The 23,901-nt window shown below is 51.0% G+C and overlaps 1 protein-coding gene across 2 annotated transcripts in view; it reads right to left on the minus strand.

Annotated features, from left to right (window-relative positions):
* LOC100429145 (contactin-associated protein-like 4) overlaps positions 1 to 23,901 on the minus strand; it is a 209,846-nt gene that overhangs the window by 69,251 nt on the left and 116,694 nt on the right. For both annotated transcript variants that reach the window (XM_077956691.1, XM_015111578.3), the window contains exons 5-11: positions 20,764 to 20,967; positions 19,925 to 20,109; positions 19,199 to 19,342; positions 17,926 to 18,190; positions 12,913 to 13,062; positions 8,800 to 8,980; positions 1,255 to 1,361 (exon numbers count right to left, since the gene is read on the minus strand). In XM_077956691.1, the coding sequence (XP_077812817.1) occupies positions 1,255 to 1,361; positions 8,800 to 8,980; positions 12,913 to 13,062; positions 17,926 to 18,190; positions 19,199 to 19,342; positions 19,925 to 20,109; positions 20,764 to 20,967 (1,236 nt within the window). The remainder of the gene's footprint in view (positions 1 to 1,254; positions 1,362 to 8,799; positions 8,981 to 12,912; positions 13,063 to 17,925; positions 18,191 to 19,198; positions 19,343 to 19,924; positions 20,110 to 20,763; positions 20,968 to 23,901) is intronic.

A 23,901-nucleotide genomic window follows, 5' to 3' on the forward strand; every position in this document is an offset into this window, starting at 1 on the left:
AAAACTATTTTTGACATAATATGTGTGCTAATATACTTAACTGTAAAGAAGAGGAGTGTTGCAACTATTTTTATAGCACTTTTAAATCCCTAAAGTCAAATAAAATTACCCAGTCTGGTGGAAAGTTCTGTTCACTGTTACCTTATGTGACAAGGAAACAGGTCGAGAGCTGGGCTCAGGCGCACTCACAGGTGGGAGTGGCGTCTTTACTGTCACAGGTGACGGGATTCCGTTTGGCTGGGTCCCCCTCCTGCCGCCTCCTTTTCGAGAGCGGCCTCCCCGCCTCACCTCTGAGAGCCGACTCCCCGCCTCACTTCCGGGAGCGTCCTCCCTGCCTCACCTCCCAGAGCAGCCTTCCCGCCTCACTTCCGAGCACGGCCTCCCCGCCTTAACTCCGAGACCTACCCTCCCCGCCTCACTTCCCAGAGCAGCCTGCCCGCCTCACCTCCCAGAGCCGCCTCTCACCTCCGAGAGCCGCCTCCCCGCCTCAACTCCGAGACCTACCCTCCCCACCTCACTTCCCAGAGCTGCCTCCCCGCCTTGCCTCTGAGAGCCGCATCCCCGCCTCACTTCCGGGAGTGTCCTCCCCGCCTCACCTCCGAGCACCGCCTCCCTGCCTCGCCTCTGCGAGCGTCCTCCTCGCCTTGCTTCCTAGAGCCGCCGCCCCGCCTCAACTCCGAGACCCACCTCCCCGCCTCACCTCCCGGAGCTGCCTCCCCGCCAGCCACTGGGGATTGGCTTCCCCTTCACCTCTCTTTGCTCTCCTTGGAAGAGCCACAGTGAAGTCGGCTCAGTGTGAGTTCGCTTGTGGGTCACAGTTAAGAACCACTCTCTTATCTTCTGGTGGTTTTCTCAGAGTGCTTGGAATCACAGTTGCTGATAACCATTAAGAAAAATGGATGCCCCAAAGCATATTGATGGGGGCACCTGCTCTGCGGGTGATGCTACTGGGCATGACGGAGGATGACTGTGAAGAGAGGATGGTCCTTGTGCCAGCACCTCCGCCCCGGCCAGGCAGCGAGGCTTGGGTTCCCAGGTCTGACCTCCAGCATCAAGTGAGGGGAGCTGGTCCCAGGGGCTCCCCGTGCAGGGCCCTCTGGTAAGTGTGCAGGGTGAGGGCAGGTGCAACAGTGCAACGGGGCCCCCACCATCGCCTCCCCTCCCTCTCCTGCGCAGAAGCTGCTGTGTGGACCCGTGGAGGGAAGCTGCTTATGGAGGTGACAGGTGTGGACCCCGGGGAGAGAAGCCGCTTACAGCGATGGCACGTGGCGCCCGTGTACCCAGTGCTGCTGCAGTCACAGTGGAAGGCCGTCCAGGTCTGGGAGCAGGTGCCCTCGTGCTCGCAGTAGTTGGGTAAACACCTGAAAGAAGGACAGAGATGGTCGGTGTTCACACTTGGTCACTGTGAAACGTGGGTCTTGTGGCAGGGCGAGTCCAGGTGTGGGCACAGAGTTCAAATGGCCGGGGATGTTGAGGGATGTCCTTAAGAACTTTGCTCCCAACTCTAAACCTCAAGCTAATAAACCTGTCAGGCTCAACCGACTGCCCTGTGTTTGGCTTTGAGGCAGCGGGACTTGCAATTCTTCCCTTGGTGTTGGACAACTCTCTGTTTTTTATGTCACAATAACACAACATTGACCTTACATGTGGCCAGGAATGACAATTTCTTATAGAAAATAACAGTGGTATTTTATCATATTGAAATGTTCTGTGACATTAATTCCTAGAAGGAAGACTGGAAGGGGAGGGGAGAGACTGAGAGGAGAGGAGGGAAGGGAGGGAGGACAGGGGCCGAAGGGACAGTCAGGTACACTTCCGTCTACACATGGCGCTGGCCCGGGACCCACGGATCCTTCATTGCAGGCCTGGATGCCATTGTTATGATTCTTTTTCCATTTAGAATTTAGAATAAAAACCAGCTACCACCAGAGTTTTATGTGCATTTTGTTTTCCCAAGAAAATTGAATAAATCTGGAAACGGAAAACCCAACGGCCATCTAAGCATGGATGGGTATTTTGCCATAGGCCTCATTAACGTTAAGATTGGGACACTTGAAATTTCACTTACAGGACTTTTGTAATTTTAGTAGATTATGGTAAAACTAATTTTCTTGAATACAAAAAAGTAAATGTTTTATTGTTATTATTCAAATAACCCAGAAAAGTACAAAAAAGAAGGTAAAAGTCATTTGAAATCCTAGCATATAAAATAACCACTATAGTTATACATGTGTTGATGCTTATATTTAAATATATACAATATAAATGTACATGGCAATTTTGCAACCTATCAATGATTCATTAGTACGCCATGAGTATTTCTGTGTTGACAAATTTATATTAGCAATTTTGATAGTTCAAAGAAATCTATTAACATAGTTATCATAATGGACTTAAAATGTTATATATTTGAATTTAATAGAAACCAAGGGTGATAAAGAGAATTGATGAACAATTAAAATCGATAGCAAAAACACTAACACTACTGATTGATCGGATACACAAATGACGAACTGTGTGTTTTTCTAGATGTAAAAGAGATTTGAGCCTGTGAGGAGCTAAGTTCCTTGTGTAGAAACCGAAGCCTGAGTCTCTGTCTGCCAGCAAATGGGCTGTTTCCTCACTCATCTGCGTTTCCCAATCCACTGGCTCAATCCCTCGTTTGTATTTTAGGGTTGGAATGAGACTGCACTGTTGTAAAATAAAAGGAGGAAGAGTTAGCTCAAGACGGTCCCCCTGGTGCGCCTGGACCTGGATAAATCGCTGCCCTGTGGCCTCCACCTCACCCAATGCCCCCCATGTCTCCACCCCAAGTCCTTCTAGCCCCTAAAGCGCTGCCTGAGACGTCCCCATCATGATTTTCATCTTGTGTGAACTTCTCCAGATAAACAAGCCACCCCTCCGAAGGTGAGGTTGTATGAAAGAGCCTGACGTGCACCAATTCCCTCCCATCTCTGTCTTCATTTCCATTACAAGAACCGGAGCAGGGATTCCCGGAAGCCAGTGGGTGTCCTTCTCTGCCTGCTCACGCCTCCCCTCCGGAGTCCAGGGATGGAGAAGGGGCAGCAGCATCTTCCCAGCCCCCAGCCTGGCAGCACTTTCTTTCCTCCCACCTGAGCCCCTGGGCCCGCGGCTGGGAAGGTGGTTTCAGACTGCACCCATTGTTTCTGGAAACGGGAAGGAAGGACGCGCAGCCAGTGCTGGTGGGCGTTGAGTGTGCGTATGTGATGTGTCAGCGTCTGTCACACTGCGTGTTCTGCCTGTGTTTGTGTGTGTGTGTGGAGACTCCTCCCTCAGTGTGCAAGATCTGGACTGTAGTGATTGATGAGTTTGTTATGACTTAAAACATGGATTCTGCACACACAGAGCGGGGCCTTCCCTTTCTGAATTAGTGAAGTGCTGGTGCCGTTTCACAGGAGGTTGTGTTCCCATCAAGTCCTGTCCTGGCAGGAACAGTTGTGGGGGTTTTCCCCAGTTCTGAGGGGCAACGAGGGGCCGGACCGATGCATCGTCACTGGGCAGAGGCACCTGGGGCCTGCAACTCTCCTAACACAGAGAAATGAATACTTACGGGGACTTTAATCTGAAGAAGAAAGTGTTCAGAAATCAAGGTTTTCAAATACTTGAATTGCGAATGTGTGCCAGAGGGCGCAGAGGCGGTCAGCTCAGCCAGACGTAGACAGAGGTAAATGGTGCTCAGCTCAGTCAGACGTAGACAGAGGTAAACAGGTAGACACACGGAATGGAGCCACCAGTGACGGGCAAAGTGAGGTGACAGGGACAGGGTTTACCTCCCACTCGACACAAGCACACACAGTGGCCATGCACATGGGGTGGTCACTTGTTTTCCAGACACTGGTCATCAGGCAGGGAGGCCGTCATTCCTACGAGATGGGCACCTGGCAGGCGTGCCCTCTGCTCATCCCAGGCCCCTCTGGAGTCTTCAGACTGTGAGGAAGGAAGGCAGTGGGGTCCTCGGGGAGCCTGGAGACCCCGAGTTAAGGAAGGCAGGGAGGGCAGCTCTGACAGCCAGGGAGAGCTCCACAGATCCAGAGGGGCCCCGAGAATATTCAGTGCTGGTCACCGAGTGCAGAGGAGAAGCCGCCTGGGGCCAGGGAAAGGACCACCAGGATCAGCAGGAGCAGCAGCCTGGCTGGCACCAGGCAGGGCACCGGCTTTCACAGGAAGGAGGGCAGCCCAGCCACACAGAGCATGGACTCAGAGCATCTGGCCTCAGCCCTGGTGAAGAGCAACCCTGAGACCAAGTGCTGCTCAGACTCACAGATCTCACAATTGAAACAGAAGAGGAATGGCTGTGTCTGGTAACAAAGCTTAAGAACACTGACAAAATGCATGTCATGTCACACAGCACCAAGTAAGGCGAACCCCAGAGCGTGTCCCTGAACACTCACAGGACGCACGTCACACAGCACCAAGTAAGGCGAACCCCAGAGCGTGGCCCTGAACACTCACAGGACGCACGTCACACAGCACCAAGTAAGGCGAACCCCAGAGCGTGGCCCTGAACACTCACAGGACGCACGTCACACGGCACCAAGTAAGGCGAACCCCAGAGCGTGGCCCTGCATCGAGCGTGTGCAGGCGGGCAAAGGAAAACCAATCAACCAAACCAACCCCAAATGTAGATGCTGCTCTCATAGACAGGGAATTTGTTCTCATATGTTCGGAAATTAAGTAGAGACATGGAAGTTATTAAAAAGCACCAACTAGAGATGATATTACAAGTCTAACATGAAAACAACACTGAGTGGCTTTAAGATTAGGTATTGCCATAAAGATGAGTGAACACAGAAAAATAAAAAGAAATCATCTGAAGGAGACAGGAAAGATAACTTTAAAGCAAAACCAAAGCATTTGTGGGCTGTGGGACAAGTCCGGGTGGTCAGTTCTACATGTCATTAAGTTCCTAAAGATGGGAAAGAGGGGAGAAGAAAAAATAGAATAAATAATGACAGAAAATGCCCCAAATTTGAAAAAATTAGAAACACACAGATCCAAGAATCCTAATGTCCCACAAGCACAATATATAAATAAAGCTACCCTAAGGTACCTCATAATCAGATTGCTTAAAATCAGTTAGAAAGACAGAGATCTTACATGCATCTATAGAAAATGGCACATTTTGTCCAGTGGAACTCAGGCAAGGCTAACGGAAGATTACCTGTGGGCGGCTGCCATTAAAATGAGGAGGGAAACCCTCTTAGGACTTTATGCCCGGTGAGAATATATTTCAAAACCAAAGGTGTAGGAAAGATGTCACCAGGCACAAAAATGCTGAATGAATTAATTCTCAACAGCCCTGAAAAGTGAATGTTAGAAGAAGTTCTGGAGATGGATGGAAACGGACACCAGACGGTCATACTCATCTACACAAAGCACCCGGGGGCAGCGGGGGGACTGACGTGTGTGCGAGTGTGTGTTATGTAAAATGTTTTATAAGAGACTTGACTGTTTAAGCAAAAGTAAAAACGTGTGAGGACTGACAATGTAAGCGAAATAAAACAGCAATGATGCACGCAGGCCAGGGAGGAGTGAGAAGACAGGTCTGTGGTTCTTCAGCTGCGCTGGAAGTGCCGTAATCTCCTTAAATTATCTGCAGATTCAACAAAATCCTAAGCAGACTCTCAGAAGAATCATCTAAAGGAATTTACAAGCTACTTCTAAACTTCATGTAAAAGTGGAAAGGCCTAAAGTAACCAAAGTGATTTTGAAAAAACAGAGTAAAACAACCTGATTTTAAATATTATCGTTCAGAAATCATAATTCCTAAAATGTGGTATTGGCATAAAGTTGGAAAAATAAAGGAGCTAAATGCAGAGCCCAGCTATGGACCCAGATGTGTTTATGGACAAATGGATTTCACGAAGGTACACAGGCAGTGAAATGGGGAGAGGACAGGCTTTTCATCCAGTGGCGCTGGATATTTGCGTGCAAAGCAGAACAAAACGAAACAAACAAAACTCTGCATAGCTTGCTCCATCTATAAAATAATCCAAAATTAATCACAGACCTAAATGAAATCTAAACCACAAATCTCTAGAATTAGACATAGCAGAAAATCTTTGTGATCTCACGTTAGTCAAAGATGTCTTAAGAATAATCCATAAAAGAAAAAAATAACTTGGACTTCATCAAAATTAAGAACTTGTGCTCTTCAAAAGATACTTTGTTAAGAGAATAAAAGAACAAAAGGAAGACTGGAAGAAAACATTTGCAAAGCATGTAAAGAACTTCTATCCAGAATATCACAAAGGACTCTCAAAACTCACTAAGAAAACAAGGGATCCGGCCGGGCGCGGTGGCTCAAGCCTGTAATCCCAGCACTCTGGGAGGCCGAGGCGGGCGGATCACGAGGTCAGGAGATCGAGACCATCCTGGCTAACACGGTGAAACCCCGTCTCTACTAAAAAAAATACAAAAAACTAGCCGGGCGAGGTGGCGGGCGCCTGTAGTCCCAGCTATTCGGGAGGCTGAGGCAGGAGAATGGCGTAAACCCGGGAGGCGGAGCTTGCAGTGAGCTGAGATCCGGCCACTGCACTCCAGCCCGGGCGACAGAACGAGACTCCGTCTCAAAAAAAAAAAAAAAAAAGAAAACAAGGGATCCAATTCAAACAAATGTGCGCAAGGTTTGAGTAGACATTTCTCTAGAGCAGGTGCTCAGATGGCAGGTGAGCCCATGAGAAGGCCATTCGCGCCATTCGTCACCAGGTACACACAGGTGGAAGCCAGGGCGACAGACCGCCGCACACCTGCTGAGTGGCAGAAATTGAAGATGGACCGGACCACGGGCTGGCAAGCATGCAGGAAAACTGGAATTCTCACACACTGCTGGTGGGAACGTGAGAGTCGCAGTCACTTTAGAAAAGTGTAGCAGCTTCTCAAAAAACATTCAGCAGCCTCTCCATAGTTTTCAGCTATTTCCTTACCAATGTTTACCCAAGGTCAATGGAGCCATTTCTACAGAGACGCTTGTCCTGGAATGCTCACAGCTGCTTTGTGTGCAATAAGGCCGAAGCGGGCAGATCACCTGAGGTCGGGAGTTCGAGACCAGCCTGACCACCATGGAGAAACCCCAACTCTACTAAAAATACAAAATTATCCAGGTGTGGTGGCGTGTGCCCGTAATCCCAGCTACTTGGGAGGCTGAGGTAGGAAAATTGCTTGAACCTGGGAGGCGGAGGTTGTGGTGAGCTGAGATCATGCCCTTGCACCCTAGCCTGGGCAACAAGAGCAAAACTCCATCTCGAAGAAGGAAAAAAAAAAAAAAAAGAAAAGAAAAATTGGAAACAATCAAAATGTTCATCAATGTGGAAATGGAGAAACAGACGGTGTCCTCACGCACAACTGCAGGGCTGTGTGGCTAATGTGTGGGCTTCCTTCATTATCTCCCAGAGCACACAAGGATAAGACATGCTTTTAAATGTTAAAGACAAAACCTATCGAGACACAACCCGGTCCAGGGTTACTACTATACATAACTGTATCTGTCATGCAAAATGCTAGTTCTGCTTTGTATTACTTCCTTAAATCTCAACCTGAAGTTGGATTTTAAAAACTAAATTCACATCCATGATCTTTGTTTAAAGTTCACAAATATTCGAGTATTTTATGTGTGGTACTATAATGACAAATTTGTCCATGTGGTGTTTAAAATCTACTTTACTTAAATGAGTCTCACATCAAACTGGATTAAACAGATTCTGTATGAAGAACTGTCATCGTGTTAGGATATTTTCACACAGAGGTGGGTGGGTGAATTGCCAAGTTACTAAAAGAGCTTCCCGTGAGCTGAATGTCGGTGGGCACAGCAAAGCCCAGGCTCCCAGCACTGCCTGCGGGTCAAGACACAGGGAGGTCCCCTAGCCCTGCCAGGCCTGTTCACTGCGAGGCTCTCCCACCGCCAGGGAGCAAGATGGGGAAGCCTCGTCCTCAGCAGGTCTGTGCCCCGGAACTGCGGGGCCATGACTGACATGTGAGGCCACAGTTTTTACACCCAAACACCACTTAATCAAAAACTCGAAGTTCAGGTTTACTGGCTAAAGTCTTCTTATACAAATTTTTATCAGAGAATTTTCCACTTAAAATCAGTGTAATGTGTACATATGGGGAACTGGCTCTGAGTTTAAAAAGTGGCGGGAAGCCATTTAAGTGGTGGGAATTGTGTTTTCTTTATTGTCAAAGATGATTTGTAAATGGTAATACGTTTGGTGAAACACAGCACTAGGTTCCAATGATTTTTTAAACGAGGACTAGGAGATTCGATACACCTGAAGAGAGATTTAAAAGTATTTGAATGCTTTTTCTGACCGAATTCCTTGCCCAGGTGAAAAAGGAGTGTTTTCAAACTGCAATGTTTATTCAAAAACATATTACCACTTACAACAGGAAGGGCATGGGCCCAGCTGTTCTGTCTGCCCACGTAATTCCGGTTCAGAGCCTGATTGTCTCTGCCACACTTCAGCTTTCCCAACACTTCCCCGTGTTTTTCCCTCCAGAGGCTCCTCTTCAAGGACCCATGGATGCCTGCGGCGCCTTCCACCCAGCACCGTCACCTGAAACAAGCTACTGTGTGCAGTTGTCGACACTGTCTTCCTGACTTTTCACGGGAAACAGCCCTCTCACTTCCTGTGATGCGGGCTGGGAAGAAAAATCGTTTCCTTTGTGGACGTCCACTCCGAGCCCTTCCAGGTGGGGGAGACACCGTTTCCCCTGTGGACGTCCACTCCGAGCCCTTCCAGGTGGGCTGCCCTCACACTCTGAGCCCTTCGCTGCCCTCACCTGTCCAGGATGCCGCAGGTGTCAATCAGAAGGTCGCTGAAGTTCCCCACGGCGCCCTGCTGCACCGAGATCAGATCCACCTCCTGGCCGTCGATGGAGATGAGCCGCAGACACCCCTGGAATCCGCCCAGTGGTCCCAGCGATCGGCTGCAGTCAGAGCCAGAGCCGTGAGCGGGGCACCCTGAGTTTCAGAGGCACAGGAGGCAAGAGGAAGAGGGTAATGGGTGGACACAGTGTTGGGGTGTGGGCGGCCGGTTGCACTCCCCCTGACGCCAGGCTGCCTTCCATCTGTGGGCGGGGCTGCCTGCTCATTGGGAAGAGGGAGGATGAAAGGTCAGCAGAGCATAAAATAACCCTGGAGGCAAGAATGTAAGAAGATGAGAAACCCTGAGAATTAAAAATTCACCCTGAACTCAATGCCCTTTCTTAAAGTATACTAGAAATTTAACTCTTTTTTACCATGACAGATCTTAAGGGAAAAACCTAAATGCACATGGATTTACAATTAGAAATGAAATAACAGGTCTTATTGTTGTACATACAAACAACTAAAATGTTAGAGTCTGGAGAATATCAGGCCAGAAGGTGACTGGGCACCCCCACTGAGGCTGGTGTGCCGACCACACACCACGGCAGCCTCGCCCGTCAGCTCAGGTGTCCCAAAGACTTGCTTCAGCAGAAAAAGAAAAACTTACATGTGTTTTTATAACAACCATTTTTGTTTTGGGTGAGTTGGTCAAACATATAATCAAAAATTAAATTTCAACATGACATCTTAATACCATTAAAAAGTAACAGTCATGCAATAGCAGATACCTCATCCAAATGTGTGGTGAAAGAAGGAAGCTTCTTGATTCTCCGAGTTAGGCCAGCATCGTTTTCCCAACCACAGCCCTGGACCCCAGGAAGCAGCTCCCGAGCCTCACCTCTGCCCGGCCGCCTGGGACCCCTGCGTCCAGCTTCCTGAGGTCTGTCCTACCCCCTCCCTCCCTGCCCCCAGCCCTGCCAAGGAGAAGGAGCCGCTGCCAGAGGGGAGCCTGCAGCCACAGGCCAGGGTGAGTGGCTCAGCATGGCAGCCGCTGGGGTCCCTGCGCGGGGAGCACGACACCCCAAGTCGGTCAGGGGGTTTCCTAATCAACACCACATGCAGAGAGGCCCGGTCCCATGCATTTCAGCATTCATGTGGTTTCATGCCTGTGACGGTTACTACTGAGTGTCCCCTTGGTTGGACTGAAGGATGTGAAGTACTGATGGGTGCGTCTGTGAGGGTGCTGCCGAAGGAGACCCACATTCGAGTCAGTGGCTGGGGAAGGCAGATCCACCCTTAAGCTTGTGGGCACCACCTAATCAGCTGCCAGCAAATATAAAGCAGGCAGGAAAACATGAAAGAGATACGGCCTAACCTCCCGCCCACATCTTTCTCCCGTGCTGGACTCTTCCTGCCCTTGAACATCGGACTCCAGGTTCTTCAGCCTTGGCACTAGGACTGGCTCTCCTTGCTCCGCAGCCTGCACATGGCCTATTGTGGGACCTTGTGATCGTGTGAGTTCATGCTTCATAAACCCCCTTTCGCTAGTTCTGTTCCGTTCCTCTAGAGAACCCTAATCCAATGCCAAACATTCTTGAGAGAATCTGGTTTTCAGACCTTAGCTCTTCTACCTCACAAAATAATGACTCATTAACCTCTAGCACCAGAGCATGATTTTCCCCCTAATTACAGATAAAAAGTACTTGATAATTGTTTTAAATTTAGAAAAGCTTCCACTTATTTAAACACGAGAAAGTACTATACCATATTCCTATGTAAAACATAGGTTTATGGTCATTAGATGCTCTCTGCTTAACTGAAATAAGTCATTTTGGGAAGCATGGAGTTCACCCACCAAATGTAAGGGTTTTTTTTTAAGAACTCCCTTGTGGCCCTCTGTTAATTGTCAGTTGTAAATGTCTAAGAACTGAGGATAAGGGAGTAAGAATCACGCTGCATCTTAATTCTTGCCCCAGTCATACTGGTTTTCCATGAAAAATTACATACTAAGTTTTCCTCTATGTTTGAATAACAGTCATAACTATTCAACACTTTCTCTCCCAATAATTTACATTCGTATGACAGATGAGCTCATGCATGCCTCGCCTCTCTCCAGTCATTGTAAAGCACATTACTATGCTTTATATCAGCCTCATGGAAATTTGAGATTTGAAATTAAAAATGAGGTCACAGGAACCTGGGCAGACGCTGAAGCCTCCCTTGGTCATTTTCTCACTTTAGGGGTGAAACCCGAAGTTCAAGTGGTTCGGCGTCCACCGAAGCTCGGGCATAATACATTTGGCTTCTCTCTACGGACGGGGTCTATTTTACCTTTTCCCTTATCAAAAATGCCTGGGGCCCAAAATGCTTCAGATTTGGGATATTTTCAGATTTTGGAGTATTTGCATTACACTTACCAGATGAGCACCTCAAACCTGAAAATCCAAGATGCAAATTGTCCCCATGCTGGCCGGGTGCGGTGGCTCACGCCTGTAATCCCAGCACTTTGGGAGGCCAAGGTGGGTGGATCGCTTGAGGCCAGGAGTTCGAAACCAGCCTGGCCAACATGGCGTAACCTGTCACTTCTAAAAATACAAAAATCAGCCAGGCATGGTGGCGGGTCCCTGTAATCCCAGCTATTCAGACACTGAGGCAGGAGAATCACTTGAACCTGGAAGGTGGAGGTTGCAGTGAGCCGAGATTGTGCCACTGCACTCCAGCCTGGGCGACAGAGTGAGGCTCCATCTAAAAAAAAAATGCTCCCATGAGCATTTCTTTTGAGCATGATGTTGGCACTCAAAACGTTTTGAGTTTTGCAGCATTTTGAATTTTGGGGTTTTGGATGTGGGGTGCTCCATCTGCTTTTACCGACCGGGGCTGGAAGGACAGTCACGCCGTACAAACCTGGAGTAACCTTCAGATTCCAGAACAGTAACGGCGCTGAGCATCTCCCTTTTCCTTAAAACATATTCTCTCACTCTTTCCGAACAAACTCAGTTCTGAAACTTTGAACAAAAGTGGCGATGGCGGTCACAGGGAATGGCCGTGTGGCTTCACGGAGAAACGCGTGTGCAGCTGGCTGACGGCTCCACCAAGAGGGAGCAAGGAGAGCCAAGAAGGGGTCGGCTCCACCCGCTCTCCGCAGACATGAGAGCCCCCAGCACCGAGATGCGCGGCAGAGGCGTCCGGCCTGGAGCCCCGTGCGGAAGCGCCGAGATGTGACGATTCCTGGGGAAAGCCTAATCCTGGAGGCCGCAGGTTCTGCAGCTCCGAGGGGGTGAGCCGCGCTGTGACCTGGTGTCTGCACCAGGAATTCTGACCCGGGACACTCAGAGAGCTCAGAGGGCAGCCCACAGACCAGGTGCCACCTGCCCAACGCCAGCACAGCGTGAAGCCGATGGCTCTGGCACCCACCAGGGTTTACGGGGATTTGCCATCTGCATCCTCTGCTCAGGGTCTGATGGAATAAACATGGAAAGTTGCCCCAGAATGCAGTGGAGCTGCCTGAAGCTCACTTCACGAGGAAAGGAAGGGGAGGTGACCAGTAAGCCAGTGACGGCCCCATGTGCACGTGACAGGGTGGCACTGCTGTGTTCCTACCTGGACCACCTGCGGCCTAAGGAGCCCGACTGAGTAGCTGGAGGCCAGCGCAGACCACCGACGTGTGGCAGTCACACTCAGGGCCGGCCACACATGCCTCCTGCGGCAGCGTTACTGACCGCCGTCCTGACTCGAGGGCAGTGCTGGAACTCTCGGTCAGGGCTGTGCCGCAGGAGAGGCAACGGGAAGGACACCAGGAGGGTCTCAGAATGTAGCGTATGCAGTATGAAAAGACTCGGGCGGCAAGCCCTGAAAATACGACCTGGCAAACGAGATCCTGGTGGTGAGGGGCTCTCAGCTGTTAAATGTAAATTACACTCAGTAGAGCTGCTTGGGAAAAAAGTGAAGTTCTTTATATTTGCTGAACTGCTGGAGAATTAGCCACACATGATACAGCAACAGTAATAAAAATAATCCCAGCCACCACATGCAAGGTGGGGAAGAGGAACACAAGGAGCCTGTGCATTCTCAGCCCCTTCACTCACCTCCAAAGTGGTAGGCATCGCCCGGGTGGACCCCCACAGGTACCGTGGTGTGGACGGTGGAGGCCACGTCATCGTCCACCATCACGCTCAGGTGGCCCCACGTGGATGTCACTGAGACAGAATGCCATTGCCCGTCATTTAATCCAACACCTGTGGAAACCAAACCAGGTAAGACACAGCCATAAACCACAAACCTTGTAATTAGTTAGTTTGCTTATTTAATTAATTAATTAATTTAGAAACAGAGTCTCATGATCTCAGCTCACTGCATCCTCCACCTCCTGGGTTCAAGCGATTTCACCTGCCTCAGCCTCCCGAGTAGCTGGGATTACAGGCGCCCACCACCACGCCTTATTAATTTTTGTATTTTTAGTAGATATGGCGTTTCACCATGTTGACCAGACTGGTCTCAAAATCCTGACCTCAAGTGATTTGCCTGCTTCAGCCTCCCAAAGTGCTGAGACCACAGGCATGAGCCACCATGCCCAGTGTAAGTATTTTTAAAAAGTGATACAAATCAGTGACTGCAACAAGCACAGAAATCCGAACAAGGAGAGTGGAGGGAGCTCAGCCCATCCTCTTCCCCCACAGGGCACATTCTGCATGGAGAGTGGGGGGAGCTCAGCCCGTCCTCTTCCCCGCCAGGGCACATTCTGCCCCATCCCTAATGTCTGACATGCCCCTCACTTTGAGTAGGGGGAGATCAGCCCATCCTCTTCCCCCCCAGGGCACATTTCTGCACCATCCCTAACGTCCGACATCCCCCTCACCTGGCCCAGGACACCTTCCTGCTCCCACTCATGCAATTTGACTTTTGGGGAGGCACATAGAAATAAACTCTCCTCAACTTCAGCATACATTTTAAAAAGCCTTATGTGATTTTTCTCCTATTTCACAAACTTCAGGTAAGGACCCTGAATCTCTGTAGTAGCTACGGTGGTAGCTGAACCACCACGCCGCTGCGCTCTGTAAGGCAGAAGGTCAGTCCGTGTGGCACGTCTAAGCACAGAGACCAGGCCCGTCTCTCCTCACGCATCTGAAACGGCCACAGATCCCTCGCCTGGACAGAAAGGGACTGATGCCTCCAGATCGCTCATGTCAGCGCACAGCTCCACTGGGAGGCTGCTAATACTGAACCTCAGCCAGGAGCACGGCTACAGGGAGGCGTGGGGTCCCTGGAAGGTGGGGCTGCACCAGGGGTCAGGGAGGTGGAGGAGGCTGAGGAGGCTCGGGGCTGGGGGTCCTCAGTGCCCGACCTGGGGGACCTGGCTCTGGCGTTGCTGGTTCTGGGCAAGATGGGCTTTCTTGTGTTTTCCACCCTCCCTGTCCTATGCTGACACGGCAGGGGCTGCAGCGAGGGTGCACGGCTGGGTGGGCTGGGTCGGTGGAGGAGGGCGCAGCTCCACGGGAAGCCGGGACTCCTTAGGGTCACCAGATTCCCAGTCTGTCAGACGAGGCCAGACATCTGGGTTTCATTGCTGAGTATCTTGATTTTAAAATGTTGGCTGTTGTTTTAAAATATTATTAAAAAAGAGAAAAAGCTCTGTCCAACAAACACATACCTGAGGGCAGCCGCTGAACCCTGAAGGGCAGAGGCAGAGCAACCAGAAAAGACATCCGGTTAGGCATTTATTCATTCAGTACAATCTCAATCGTGAATCGCTCTTCAATTGTGGGTTATTCCTTAGGATCCCATCGCCTTTCAAATGACTTTCAGTTTGATATTCACACGGGGAGTAAAGATTGAAAAGCATTTCATGGCATGCATAATTATATTTGACCCCTAATTGGTTGAAATAATATTTTTAAACAGTTTAACATAAAAATTTGCAAAGTTAGAAATTATGTTGAAAACTTTACCTTCTAATTCAAAACTTTGTGCAAATTACAACTCAACCCAGCTCCATGCTCAACACAATTTAACTATAATTCCATGTAACAATCTTAATACATAACAGATTACCAGTTTAAATCTCTAATAACTAAGAAAAAAACCCTTATTTAATAGAAAATTGTATTTATTATAATAATTCATAAGTATATTATTCTAGTTAAAAAGCCACTATATTGAGTTCCTATAGCTGTGCTTAAAATAACACCCGAATTATCAAATGCTGATTGTGTGAGCCATAGGTTAAAAATTTTTTGGTAGGCGCGGTGGCTCACGCCTGTAATCATAGCACTTTGGGAGGCCAAGGCAGGCAGATCACGAGATCAGGAGATCGAGGCCATCCTGCTGGTCAACAGGGTGAAACCCCGCGTCTACTAAAAATAAAAAATTAGCTGGGCATTGTGGCAGGTGCCTGTAGTCCCAGATACTTGGGAAACTGAGGCAGGAGAATTGCTTGAACCCAGGAGGTGGAGGTTGCAGTGAGCTAAGTTCACACCACTGCACTCCAGCCTGGGCAACACAGTGAGACTCTGTCTCAAAAAAAGAAAAAAAAATGTGTATATTGTGAGAAAACTGTCAAATCATCTATGGTTTAATCAGATATGCTTCAAATATAACATTTGCTTGCTTTGCTAAATCTAGCAATAAACAATAATTTTTTAAAAAAAGAAAACTAAAAGGTGGGAATTGGTAGGAAAAATTCTGGTTAAAGTGTCCAAACTTTGATTTATCAGATGAATGGGTTCTGGAAATGCATGCACAGCATGGGAATGATAGTGAATCATGACCGTCCCTTGTTGGGTCTGGCTGGGGACTGCCCTCTGTCCCTCCCCACGTGAGCCTCTCCACGGAGGGCTCACAACACAGCAGCCAGCTTCACCCAACAGAGGGAGAGCAACTCCCCAGTCAGAAGCTCTGGCTCCGCATCTTAACCTCCTAAGTGACAGCTATCACTCTGCCACCTTCTTTCTATCAGACAAGCCTCCAAATCCAACTCGCCCTCTGCACAGAGCCGACTGGTGGCAGCAACCCCAGGGGATGGGGTCCCTAGGGCCACCTGGGTGCCCACCAGAGACTCATAATAAATTCCTTCTGCAGGAGAGTAACATTATTATAAATACTGAAACATCTATTATAATCTTATTCCCAGCAGTTTTTCAAATATTTACACCAATAGACTAGTTAAAAATGAGACTGGCTTTGTGGTGCTTATTAAAGTACCATCGCACTGATGCAGGTTCTTTCAGATGTTTAAAATTAAGCCATGCTTGAAATCTCTGCCAAGGACATCAGATCCATCACCATGAGCCATGTGATCATGACACACTTACTATAAATTAACATTTTTCTGATGATAATCTCGAAAGCTTGCTCACTGCTAAGATAGTGAATCTGATTTCTTTCTTTCTCACAAACCTAACTCATGTCAATTTATCTCATTATTAACATTAAGCAGGCGATCAAAGGACGGTGCTTAAAAATATCAAAGGGGGCCGGGCGCGGTGGCTCAAGCCTGTAATCCCAGCACTTTGGGAGGCCGAGACGGGCGGATCACGAGGTCAGGAGATCGAGACCATCCTGGCTAACACAATGAAACCCCGTCTCTACTAAAAAATACAAAAAACTAGCCGGGCGAAGTGGCGGGCGCCTGTAGTCCCAGCTACTCGGGAGGCTGAGGCAGGAAAATGGCGTGAACCCGGGAGGCGGAGCTTGCAGTGAGCTGTGATCCGGCCACTGCACTCCAGCCTGGGCGACAGAGCGAGACTCCGCCTCAAAAAAAAAAAAAAAAAAAAAAAAAAAATATATATATATATATATCAAAGGGACTAGTAATTTTGGAGCCTCCACTTATTTTTCAGTGATGCAGGGAGTACAAACAGAAGTAAATTTTAGAGCTATCTATAGAAGTGTGCATGCCTGCTTTTCTCCCCATTTCGCTTCCAAATCTCTTTCTTGCTGAGTTTCTGGCGATGTCCTATTTTGTTGCCTTGGGCACAGATGATGAGACAAGAGAGAGTGGACCCAGCGTTCCTTAAACATTCATGTCTGATGATTCCATGGAGGGCCTGGGCGTTATTCTAAACCAGCATATGTGTGACCCTGATCCCTCATCAAAGATTCCAGCGGCGGCCGGGCGCGGTGGCTCAAGCCTGTAATCCCAGCACTTTGGGAGGCCGAGACGGGCGGATCACAAGGTCAGGAGATCGAGACCATCCTGGCTAACATGGTGAAACCCCGTCTCTACTAAAAATACAAAAAAAAACTAGCCGGGCGAGGTGGCGAGCGCCTGTGGTCCCAGCTACTCGGGAGGCTGAGGCAGGAGAATGGCGTAAACCCGGGAGGTGGAGCTTGCAGTGAGCTGAGATCCGGCCACTGCACTCCAGCCCGGGCGACAGAGTGAGACTCCATCTCAAAAAAAAAAAAACAAAAAACAAAGATTCCAGCGGCAACACGCAGAAGCAGTGCAGCCCTGCTAAAAGCTGTGCTCCAGCGTGGACTACGTGGGCCACAGCGTGTCAGAGATGGCACACCTGACCGTGCCAACGATACCGTGGAACTCAACCTCAGGGGCAGCACCCAGCAGCCAGTGCTCCCTCCATCCTGTGGAAAGGTGTTTATCGAGAGGATGTACGTGAAGGAAAACGTGTTACTGTGTACAGCTCACCTCCCTGACACCTGCCTCACCTCCCGAGTGTAGACACTCCATCCCAAGTGTAGACCCTCCAGGCCCCAGCACCTGCGGGAGGAGGCAGAGCTGGCCTGGGCACTCCCTCCGGGAAGGGCATGGGGAAAGGTCCCTCTCTTGGCCCCGGCCTTCACACATCCCCCTCCTTCATCTCCGTCATGGCAGCTCTCTGCGTAATGGAGGCATCTCTTCCCGCAAACGTGCAGACACCAGGGAGACCGCAGCCCTGGGCGCAGCTCTCAGATGCGACGCCGCTTGCAAACCCAAACGGGCTGGGCTCCAGGATCCCGCTTCCCGGGGGCGGGCACCCTTTCTCCGGAACCCTGGTGCTTCCCGTGGTGTAGACAGCGGGCGCCTGTGTTCCGGGGAAGCGGGGCTCCCGGGGGTCCCTAAAATCCGCGCTCCCTGCAGAGCTGGGGCCGGGACCCCGAGTTACCTGTGCGGGCGCCGCTCTGCGCCTGTCCCGGGGATGCGCGCGGACCCACGTGGAGCCTCCCGTCCTGGAGCGCGAGGAAGAAGCCCCCGGAGCCCGGGCGGGTCCCCCAGGACAGCAGCAGCCCCGCGCGGTTCCACGTGCGAAACTGGAAGCTGACGGAGGCCGCGTCCGCCCCGGGGGAGCCGGGCAGCGCCAAGTGGCTCTGCGCGCTCAGAAACGTGGCGGGCACGGTCTGGGGGTTCGCACAGGCAAAGGCGACGGTTCCCTGGGAGGGGGAGATGGAGGGCGGCGCTGAGGGTCCTCCCGGTCAGGGGATCCCTCCCGGCCCCACCAGGCTTGGCCTGTTCCCATCTGGATGCCCCGCGTCCCCTACTCCACGGTGCCCACGGGCCCCACACTTGCACCCGGCAGACCCCAGGACGACCCAGCCGAGCCCACAGCCCCGCTCCCAGCCTCTGCTGCCCTGGGTCCGGCCCACCCTCTTCCCGGAGACGCAGACGTGGTAAAAACGTGTTTTCCACTGGGCGTGGGGAGCTCGCTTCCTGCGTGCCGGGGTGAGCGGCCCAGGGTCCCAGGGCGGAGCCACAGACGGACCCGGATTTCGGGGCAGGCCTCAGCGGCCGACTCCTGCCCCGGGGCTCAGCCCACGGTGAAAAAAAAGATAAATTTCAGGAGTGGACCCCATTAACAGAGCCCGGAAGACTGGGGTTCTAACCAGGATACCAGGTAAAGGGATCCGGGTAAGGGCAGCACTGAGGCTGCAGATGTGCCCTGAGGCTGGTCCTGGGTCCAGCCGGCCTCCCTGGGTGTAAATGCACCCGCCCGTCCCCTGTCAGTCAACGAAACCGTTGCACTGGCGTGTTAGCGACATGAAAGCACAGCATGTTAGTTTCATGCTCATGTTCAAACTTCCATGGCAGAAGCGTTATTCCAAATGTCTCGAAAACACCAAGATATTTAACCCCAGGGAACCAGGGGCTCCGGTATGTGCCATGGTCCTGAAGCAAAGCTGCTTGCAGGGAATTATGCGCCAAAAGACTGGCCTCTGGGGAGGGATGATGCCTCCACAGAAGGAAATCATGCACTGAGGCTTAATTTTATTTTAATCAAATACAGGTCTCTTCGTCTCATGCCAGAAACAGCATGAGTTGTGCTCACGCCGGTCTGCTTGTGCTCGCAGCTGCTCGGAGGAGGCTGTTAAAGTCACGAGCCTCACCTTAGACAAGGACACAGTTGGGAGTTGGAGGCACCGACTTCCTCGGGGGACTCTTACCGTGACGAGGATCTGTGGTCCCTGCTGCTTGGCCAAACCAATGACATCCTCTCCATTAAAATTAATGTTTTCTAGGCATCCACGAAAGTTTTTCCTTGGAAACACCATTGGCTTTCCTGGTGCTAAAATCCCTCCAAAGCTGATCTTAGAAAAAAACATAACATCAGTAATATTCTTTATTACTGACAATTTCTGACAATTTGCTTAAAACATTGATGATTCATAAATGGGGCAGGCTCGGTCTAGATGGGTTAATTTTGTGTACTTCTATAAAATTATTCTGTTAATTTTGAATGAATCTAAGACATAGATTCTAAAACATCTTACATGAGCTGATGTCAACTGGCGCCAGAGCCTCTGCGGCTGTCATTTGGGGAAAAGGTAATTTAGCATCAAATGGAGCCCTTGGGAGGGGATGGGGCTGTTTCTACTGGAGCTGGACGGCAGGTGGAGGGTGGCCGGGACTCAGGGCCCTGAGGACACCGGGCCACCCTGGCAAAGGGAAACATTGCCAAACTCTTCCGGTTCTCTTAGAAAGTGATTTCCCGGTTACAGAGGTCGTGATGGTGGTGAGGCTCACGCCCATGTTGCAAATGCTCCTGCGAGGGGATAGGGACGGCATCTGCAGCCCTGAACATCAGGAAGGGCCCATCCACTGTGCTGCTCCTCCTGGGCCTAGATGGAGTTTGAGCTGCCAGGTCTGTGCAAAGGATGAGGAAGCCGCACCTCAGGGTCCAGGTCCGCATGGCACAGCTCCGCCGGTGCCCAGATGGGTCTCGAGTGCCTGTCCACCGTGAGGTTCAGGCCCCGGCCAGAGCACTCCAGCCGCACTGTGTGCCAGTGCCCATCGTCCAGCAGGCTGCCCAGCGCCAGGCCACCCTGGCCAGGTGGTGAGGGTTGCGTGGCGTTGCCTGGGCAGAAGGAAGGAGATGCTGTCAGGTCCCATCCAGAAGGGGAGGTCAGCACCCTGGTCCTGGGAGTGGCTGCATCTGACCTGGGCATGAGGCCCTCCCACCCCGGCAACCCCATTCTTGACCCTCTCTTTTCACCACCTTTTACGAGTCTGTCACAGACTTGTTTTCCTGGAAAACCCTTGTCTGTGTTGTGAACTTTCCTTACTGCTGTGGCAGCCTTGTCGTCCGTAGCATGGGACAGTGATGGTCAGTCAGGGATCACTGTCCCCAGGGCACATCGGGCCATTCTGGAGACATTTCTGATGGTCATGGCTTTGGGGTGCTCCTGGCATTGGGAGCAGAGGGGGCAGAGAGCAGGACATTGTCCACCCCCCGCCAGTGCACAGGAGGGCCCTGCCCAGAGAATCATCTGGCCCGAAACGTCTGCTGTGCTGGGGCTGGGAAACTGTGGGATGGAGCTACGGAGTGGCACTGAAGGACGTGAGAGCCCAGTGATCCCCTCCCATACAGCGGTCCCACCTGCACCATTTCCATGAGCCGACACAGGCCCTTGCATCCGTAATGACTGCTTAAAGATTACATGCAAAAATATTTCGACATAAATTATGTCTAAGTAATCAGATTATTGAAGTCCTCGACTGATAATTTTACCTGAATTTATGAATAAAATGAGTTTTCCTTTCACTAATTCCAGGGTGATGCAATTCCCATTCCGTCCGTCCCTGTGGAATAGAATCCCATCACTCTGCAGAGTTTTAAATTTCAAAGAAATGATGTCTGTTCCTGGACTCCTGGTATTTTGAATAAATCGGTAAAGCAGGGAACTTTCTCCATCAAAATCAATCACTTCTGATCCTGCAGAAGAGATAAAAGTTGTGCTAAGTGTTAGCATGCTGCCATTAACATTCTTAAACACACAGAGTGTTGTAGGCACACGCAGGCACACACACAGGCACACACACACACAGGCACATGTACAAACTAAAATTAAACGTAACAAAACTATGCACACACACAGACACGTAGACATGTGCACAGAAAACCACTCATACGCACAGGCACACAGACACACATGTATACACAAAACCACACACATAGACACACAGACATGCACATATATACACAAAACCATGCACACACAGGCACACACATGCACATGTATATACAAAATCACACACAGGCACACAGACACATACACACAAAACCATGTACACACAGGCACACACAAACACACAAAATGTGCAGCACACATACACAAATGCACTCACAAGCACACACACACAGGCACATGAGCACACAGGCACACATACAGGCAGAGCCTGCATGTCCACACGAAATACACGTGCCCACAAAGAACGCATTTCCAGTCCAGCCATCAGACGAGGCGTCTTTCCTTCCAGCAGGTGTTGCTGCACCTAAAGATACATTTTTTTCAAAGTCTGCCCTTGGGAATCTCTGCGCCGCTGCGTGAACGTCTACGGCCTCAATCGTGGACGCCCCTCACACTGGCCAGTGTCAACCACACGGAAACTCTCGGTGCAGCAGCCTTGAAAAGTTTTCATTTTCTGGCGACTGGTGAACATTCAAACGTCTCAGGGTAACGAGGGTGCTGCTCCTGGCAGATCTGACTTCTCCTAATTCTCTGGTCCATCCTCCCTGGAAGGGCTGTGTTTTCCCTCCGTGATAGATCCTCACCTGGTGACACCCCCTCACCCCGGACTCATCGCAGGAGACCCAGGCACACGTTAGGGGCCCTCCACAGAAGGGCGCGTCCTCCTCCCACCGAGGCTGGGGGTGACCACACAAGCTCTGTAAAGGGCCCTGTCCTTATGGGCAAGGGCTGCTGGGCGTCCTGCGGTTTCCTGGCCCAGGCGCTGCCACGGTTCTCCACCCGGACAGCATCTCACGTGCTCTCGCCCCAGGCCGCATCACTCATTCCTCTGCAGAAAACATCAGGGCATCGCTGACGCCAAGGGAGCAGCTGCTGTGTCGCCGGAAGGAGCTGCGGTCTCTTCTGTGGTGCACAGTTGGGGAAGGGGAAGGAAGAAACGCCTCCTTGGGAAGTGGCCGTGCGTCCTGTGGGGTCACAGGGAAGCCTTGGAATTCTCAGAACAGGGTGGTGTTTGCAAAGGGACCATTTGTGAAGTCCTGTGGTTGGGAGCCTGGCAGGGTTTGGCTCTGTCTCCACCCAAACCTCAGATTGTTATTGAACTGTTATTGAGTGTTATTGAAATGATATCCCCTGTTGGAGGTGGGGCCCGGTGGGAGGTGACTGGATCCTGGGGCGGGTCCCTCATGATGATTTAACACCATCCCCTCCGTGGGGTCCTCGGGATAGTGAGTGAGCTCTCCCGAGATCCTGTTGTTTAAAAGTGCGCAGCGCCTCCCCCGCCCCTTGCTCCTGCTTTTGCCATGTGAGACGACTGTTTACCATTCACCCTCCACCATGAGTAAAAGCCCCCCAAGGCCTCCCCAGAAGCAGATGCCGCCATGCTTCCTGTACAGCCTGCGGAACGTGAGCCCATTAAACCTCTTTTCCTTATAAATTACCCAGACTTGGATTGTTCTTTACAGCAATGCAAGAACAGACTAACACAGATCCCCAAGCAATGGGGCAGTGGGCAGGACCGGGAGGGAGAGTGGCCACCAGGGGACCCCGCGGAGCCATCCCGAGTGGCCCGGCTGCAGTCACAAGGTGACCTCTTAGGCAGGGAGCCCAGAGCACAAAGGGCTCAGCCACCCTCTCCAGGACCTCACTCCCTCCGAGGGCTCCCCACACTCCAAACCCAACCTCTAGGAGGGTCTCTGATGCACGCAGGGACCCGCAGAGCCTGCTACAGCCAGAGACACTCACACACACCCATGCACAAGCGCACAGACACAGAAACAAGCATGCATGCACAGGCACACACAGAGACACACAGGCACACACACAAATGCACAGACACATCACAAACACACACACATGCACACACACAAGCACACACGCACAGGGATGCACACACATACACACAGAAATGTTGGGAGAGAAGCTGAGGCAGGGCTTCCATGTCTGCTAGACATGCTGGCTCCTTGCTTCCAGCACTCCCATTATCTCTCCTTCACTTGATAACACTGTTTCCTTTCAACCCTCACATCCTCACTAGCTGTTTCTTTGAGCACCAATAAACAGTGTGGGCTCCCAGAGCTCGGGTGCAGCCTCCACACTGGCCATGGCCCCCAGTCCCACTTTCTCGAACTGTCTTTTTCTTACTCCTTTGACTCCACCGGACTTCATCGCCCCCAGGACCTGGCGTTGGGTCTGATCACCGCGAAGCACAAACACACACGCGCTCACGGGAGAGCTCGTATGTTACATGTGGACTTTTCAGGAAGGGGTTTTCTAAAACCTGAAAGCCTCTCGGGGGTCCTCAGGGTACAGTGTTTGGGAACTCATCTCAGGCCTCTGGTTGAGGGTCCCCACTGCCCACGGTGGGGTGGCAGCGAATCGCCCGCCTCCCTCCTGTGTGAAGCCCACGCCTGTCACCAGCTGTACCTAGAGCCGTGCCCACTCCTCAGTCACCGGCTTCCTCCTTGTAAAGCTGGTGCTCCCCACTGGTGAGTGGCTGCCGTAACACCAGCAGCAGCCTGGCCCCCACCTGTGGCTGCTACAGAAATGCACCTTTCCCAGGCTCCAGGGAAGGCGGCTGCGGCTGTGTCTCCCAGCTCCTGTGTGCCCTGGATGTGGAAGGCCTTCCACGGGTGGGTGCACAGATCTACACAGTTCACACCACGGAGGACCCTGTTAAC

This window comes from Macaca mulatta, chromosome 12 (assembly GCF_049350105.2).
Source record: "Macaca mulatta isolate MMU2019108-1 chromosome 12, T2T-MMU8v2.0, whole genome shotgun sequence".
NCBI classification, from domain to species: domain Eukaryota; kingdom Metazoa; phylum Chordata; class Mammalia; order Primates; family Cercopithecidae; genus Macaca; species Macaca mulatta.